Raw genomic sequence first — 6,000 nt, forward strand, 5'->3', positions numbered from 1 at the left:
TTCTTTTTGAGACAAGAGTCCGTTACCATGAGGTCACTCTAAGTATTTGTAGCAAAAGCAACTGGATTTAGGATAAAACTGATACAATTCCTTCTCCATCCTGAGGTAGGAGATCCCTTCTCTGTACTTGAACCACAAGGTACAAAACATCCATATCACGAGCAATCCAGACACACGTGGGACTGCAGGTGAGGGAGAGATGGTCCTAAGTGGGAAAGGGTGGAGGCAGTGTCAGCGTTAGGAGGGACGCAGGACCCAGAGGACCCGGCAGAAAGACTGAGGGGAGCTACAGAAGGGGATGAAGAAAGCTGTGAGACGCGCTGGTGGGGCTAAGTGGAATCACGTCCTGGTTCTCAAACATTAAAACTTTTAAGAATTCGACCCCAGGCTGCGTCAGAGTAATTAAACCAAGGCTCTGGCAATGAGACGCAGGAATCAGTAGTTTTTAAAGTTCCCCAAGTGAATCCAATTTTGAGGGCCAGAAGACCAGAGAAGCGACGACCGGCAGGTTGCAGGGCGCGAGCCCGGGAGACTAGCCGCGCGGCAAAGGATCTAAGGCCCCGCCTTTTCCTGAGGTCCGGGAGGCGTCGCCGAATAGCGCCAGCCGGCAGCTCGGGCCCAGACACCCTCTCTAAAGCGCCCTTGGCGGCGGCAGCTCCCTCCGCTCCTGGAGGGTAGGCTGGCAAGGGAGGAAGGCGGCCCGGCGCCGCGTTACCTGATGAGAGCTGCCACCCTCATGCTGGGCACAGTGCGCGTGCGTACGGCGGGCGCGGGCTGGAGCCGAGCAGTGGCCGCCGCGGCGCCCGCCGTGACGCTCTACGGGGCCTCGCCCGGGTGTTGGCCTCGCCGCCTGTCTGGGAAGGGCACCGCGGCCCCTGCAGCTGCCTGCGGGACACCTGGCCGCGGAGGTTACGCCTGGTCGGCGCCACGGCCCTGTGGCAGAGACACCCCGGCCCCGAAAAGAATGACGTTTAGGCATGGCCTAACCACCTAAGTGAGGGCGCTGAAGCTGCGAGGGGAAGGGCAAAGTCCGTGTCGCAGAGTCCAAGTACGGTGCCACTGGGTTTGTTTTGGTAGGAAAATGTTCGAAGTCACTTATGCTACAAATTGAAACACCCGTGGACGTGCAAAGAGAGAGGACGTTTCTCCTTACTTCTTCAGTCACCCCCAAGAAACGAACTGTACCCTTTAGTTTAGCTTATATCTCCTTTGTACTCCAGACCTAAAGCCTGACCCAGCCTAAGGAACTCTAAGCCTCTTGTGGTTTTGGCCGTTAGCATCATATGGAAGCTGAGAAGCCGGAAGGCTGGTCACCAAAGAGCAGTGGCCTTGATGAAAGAAAATCTAGCTTCTAAATTCATTCAAGTATTTACTGAGTGCCTTTCACCAGGCACTGTTTGAGGGTTTGGGGATACATGCATGAATAAAATAAAGGATAGTACCTTCATGAAGTTTAAATAGGGCTAAAATACACAGATTAAAAAACATAGTATGTAAAAATTGGTAATTGCTATGAAAAAAAATTAAGAGATTGAGAGGAATCAGAAAGGGGATGAAAGGGCAAGTTGAATTCAAAAGAGCATCAAGAGATGACTTACTGAGATCGTGAGAATTGAGCCAACATTAGAGAGTTAGCTGTGTATGACTAGGTGTGCTCCGAGCGCAAGAAAAAACTACAGCCAGACCCTAGGTGCACTATGTGTTTGTGCAAAACAGAAGGCTAGGCACTGTGGTTAAAGCAGAGAAAGCAGGGCAGAGAATGTGGGAGATGAAGTTCCAGTGATGAAGAGAGGAGGGAGACCCTAGAGGGTTGTGTAGGCCAGAAAGAACTTTGTCTTTTATACTTTGAGTGAAATTGGTGGCCATTGCAGGGTTTGAATCTGTGATGTCAAACTTTGAAGGGAATATACTGTGCTGTCTTGACAGTACACCTATTAGGTGGCTATTGAAAAAATCCAAGAGAGAAATGGAGCCTGCAACCAGGATGGTACTAGTGAACTTGGTGAAAAATAGGAGGATTCCAGCTCTATTTTTAAGATAGAGCATGGATTAGATACAAGACATGAGAAAAAGAAAACTGTGAAGGATGATGCCAATGTCCTTAATTAAATAAATGTACATAAGGAACTTAAAATCATGCCACTGTATAGTAAGCATTCTATTTAATTATACTATAATATTTTCATTAACTCCAGTTCTATAATTGTGAATATTTACTAAGGAGTTTGCAGTCCAGTTGGGGAAATAAGACAAATACATTAATCAAGTATTTCCAACACAGGGGGTCATAACAATTTAAGTGATGTTTGTGGTAAGAGCTCCATTAGTTGAACCCCCAGGGTAAATGCTAGAATAAGAACAGGATTTGAAACCTTAGCAGAAATGAACAGGAGGAACAACAGGTGGACCTTACAAACAAAGGCAGCTAGACAGGAGAAGAGTTCAGAACATGTTACCCAAAATATGCCACTTTGACATATTGCTTATCTTAAGTTAAAGGTACTTGAGAAACAGCAGATGCATGAATGGCACTCTGGCTTTCCTTTTTATTCCTGAAAGCTGGGGATAAAACTCCCATGTAAAAGGTGCCCTCCCTGTACTGGAGGAAAGAAGACATTCGTGTTGCCAGATACAGGGAATCAAGGCTGAAAGAAATCTGCACAAACAAAAATTGTAAAATAATTCTTATTTTCCTTTAGCCTCTCCACATAATTTTCCACAGTTGCCTCTCTTTGTTCGATGTCTTAGAAAAGCATGTAGGTGCCACCATTTAGGTGAGGGTAGGCAGGTGTTGTTCATTCTCTTGTGAAGACTCCATGTACATGTAAGAAATTTTAATAAAACTTGTATGCTTTTTGCCTGTTAAGTTGTTTTATGTCAGTTCTTAGGCCCAGCTGGAGACCCTAAGAGACTAGAGGAGAATTTTCCCCCTACACACAAATGAGTGTGGTGTGTTCAGTAGCAGCAGGGAAACCAGCCCAATGTGTCATGAGAATATATTGGAGAGAGGGGAAAATAAATTGGTTGGATATAAAATGATGCCAGATTATATAAAATGATGCCAGATTACCCAGGATTATGGAAAGCCAAATGAGGAATTTTAACACCAGGAAGGTTATTCTGCCTGTTTGCCATCATTTTTCAGGAGATTGTTTGAATTAGTAATAAGTAACAGGGTGAGTGAGTGATTTTGATGAAATAAATTTAGAACACTCTCAAAGAGTCCTCTTTAGTTTAAACCAGGGGATATCTTTTCCTTGCAACTTGCCAAAGGGATAGGGAGAGGAGGTACTCAGACTCTCTTCTTAAAACAACATCCTTAGAATTATTATGTTTCTTTCTGTCTGGTAACTGGACTCTGTAAGCTTTGTTTTAGGACACCCTTAAGAAACAATTATTTAACAATGTGCATATCCTGTAATTAAATTGTATTTTAGGAAATACGTTTATACCATTATCCTAGGTCACCCAGTCCTTGGCTTGATGATGTTGCTCTCCTCCACTGGAATCATCCTAGCACCTTTGTATTAAATATCTCTTCCAGTGCCTTATTATTAAGTATCTCTTCTCCAGGTCCTTGTTTCCCATGAAAAAAAATGTTTCTCTTACCGTCTATTCCCTCCTTTAAAAAACTTTTTATATGAATTCTGTTAATTGATGAATGTTTCTGGCTACCTAAGATGGCACTATTACATGTGTTCTTCTTAAAATTTTTTGTACTTCCTCTCATTAGTGCTTTCCTTTCAGTTACCACAGGAGGCTCTGTGCTTGAATGTCCCTTTAGGGCCACAATACAAGTGATAGGTTCAATCCATTCTAGCTCAATAGTCATATTTGCAATTCTGAAATCAACCATCAGGGTTATTCTTAGATTCATATGTATTTTTGGAGGGTTTTTTTTTAAATAGCTGACTGAACAAAATCAGAGCAATTCTTGATTCTCAAAAGAGTTATATTAGAAACTATAGGTTAAATTATGTTCTAACTTTTCCCAATGAGGATCTTTCTTAAATCATTCTAATCACCTTGTGTGGTGTCATTTTCTTTTGCAGAAATTTGAAAGCAACACCCACGGTGTCATATATGGTCCTCTGGTACAGACACCAAGACAGGGTTAGATGTGCAAGAGATTGATTTGGAGAAAATACCTTTGAAGGATAACGAGAGAGGAAGGAGAAGGCAGGGAGACTCAGATTGGAATGCAGATTGAACCTAGAAAAGCAGACAGAGAAGAAAGAATGAGTAGCAATAGACCCTGATGACACTATAATTCTGAAAGCCTCAGCAGACCAATGGGGTATCCTGAACTAAAATGTCCTTTAGAGGAATCCAAAATTGAACAGGAAAAACCCAGTTGTAGTATTTCCACTGTGCTCAGACATTGTCTGCGGGCAGCACAGGAAAAGCTTGGCCTGGTGCAACTCAGGGTGGATCCAAACATGCTATAGCTAGACACTATCGGTCAGTTCATAATAATGTTCATGATATAGCTCCTCTATGATCCCCATGAACTCCTCTTGCTAAGGATAAATTTAGAAAGGGGAGTTAATTAGGACAAAAACAAACTATAGTCCCTGTCATTACAATTGATCTTGGGCTGTATTGGAACTTGTCCTGCCTTCCACTTTTCTCTTCATATTTCTTTCACTCTCGTCTATTGGCTCTGCAGATCTTGTTGATTTACCTGGTGGTATGACCTGAACATTTATTTCTAAGAGGTCTTAGACTTGGTCATCATACCCTTTTTAGTCTGGGGTTGCTACATGTGTCCATTCACAGTTATTTTTGAGCAAGGGCTAAGAGGCACCCAAGTGGATCACCTGGGTTCCGCATTTGTATTCTTTCTTGTCTTCACTGTGTAAAAGCAGCCCCATCTCTTCTTGCTAATGAGAGTTAATTATCCCCGCCTGCTGGTCCCTGGGTACAAAGAGTTAAAAGTGCCTCACTATTAAGTAGCCTGTAGTTCAGTGCATCACTGCTGTTCACCCTAGCAAGAGAGAAAACATTTGAAGACTAGGACCTCTAACTCTGCTTAGCCCAAAGTTGTGGGAGGTAAAGAACAAAGTTCCCTATTGGGAGTTATTGTAAATGAGGACATTCTTGCTTTCATACCTTGGTTCCAAGATCGACACATCGTTCCTATCAGAAATACAGTGCCATGTAGAGATCTCTGACTTAGTGCCTAAACTATACCCTAAGGGATGGTGCACCATCCTTGTAGAGTATTGTTTCTGAGCTACTGATGTAGTTGTTGTTTCAGTAGGCCTTTCTGGTACTCTGTGAGACCAGCTTTGTGTAAATAGTATACTATATGACATGACAGTAAGAGTCCGTGGGCATGGGCCCATTCCCATCCCTTCTCTATGAAATGGGTTTTACTGTAGATGTTCCGTGGAATTGGATTCTGTGCCTGTAGAGTTCATGTTGCCAGCTGAAGCTGTGTAAGCAGAAAAGGCCAGATTATTGCCCCTAATGTGTTCCATCAAAAACTGGGAGTGGCATGGGGGCAGGGTGTCCTCCTCTGAACTCCACAGTGGATCCAGAAGTGTGGCAGTTGAAGGCTGTCTATCATCTGTTCTCTCCACAGCAGGTGTTTTTGAAAGATCTGAGCATCACAGAATGACTCACAAAATCACATAATGAGGAAAAAGAACATTTACATTACTTGTTTAATGTTATGCCCTGCTAGAGTAAGAAATGTAGAATGAAGAGTTCATTCACACTAAGAATAGTATTTGATGGAAAGTCCATCTGAATTCATGAAAGTCTAAATTATAAACAACAGTATTTTAAGGAAATATTTTAGTTTACTTTTAAACAAATATACTAATCTTGAACATGTATCATAACAATATTGAATCCTGACAAAGTGTTTTTAAGAGGAATCATGAATAAGAAAAATATATTTTTGTCAAATAATATCCATTTCTCTATAAGTAATTTGCCCAAACTTCAAGAAAAGCTGGTTTAGGAAGGTCCTTATGTGCATAGGGCTATACA

The 6,000-nt window shown here is 42.7% G+C and overlaps 1 protein-coding gene across 6 annotated transcripts in view; it reads right to left on the reverse strand.

Moving 5' to 3' along the window:
* The window catches only part of DPH6 (diphthamine biosynthesis 6), a 232,895-nt gene extending 232,022 nt beyond the window's left edge, over positions 1–873 (reverse strand). For 2 of the 6 annotated variants that reach the window (XR_008992555.1, XR_005025236.2), the window contains exon 1: positions 716–873. Coding sequence is in view for 4 of the 6 variants with exons in the window: in XM_057488655.1 (XP_057344638.1) it covers positions 716–738 (23 nt within the window). In the remaining 2 variants the exon portion in view is untranslated. The remainder of the gene's footprint in view (positions 1–715) is intronic. The other 4 variants (XM_057488655.1, XM_036887575.2, XM_036887574.2 and 1 more) reach the window with 4 other exon arrangements.
* Between the last annotated feature and the right edge of the window lie 5,127 nt (positions 874–6,000).

This window comes from Manis pentadactyla, chromosome 11, assembly GCF_030020395.1.
Source record: "Manis pentadactyla isolate mManPen7 chromosome 11, mManPen7.hap1, whole genome shotgun sequence".
Lineage (NCBI taxonomy): Eukaryota > Metazoa > Chordata > Mammalia > Pholidota > Manidae > Manis > Manis pentadactyla.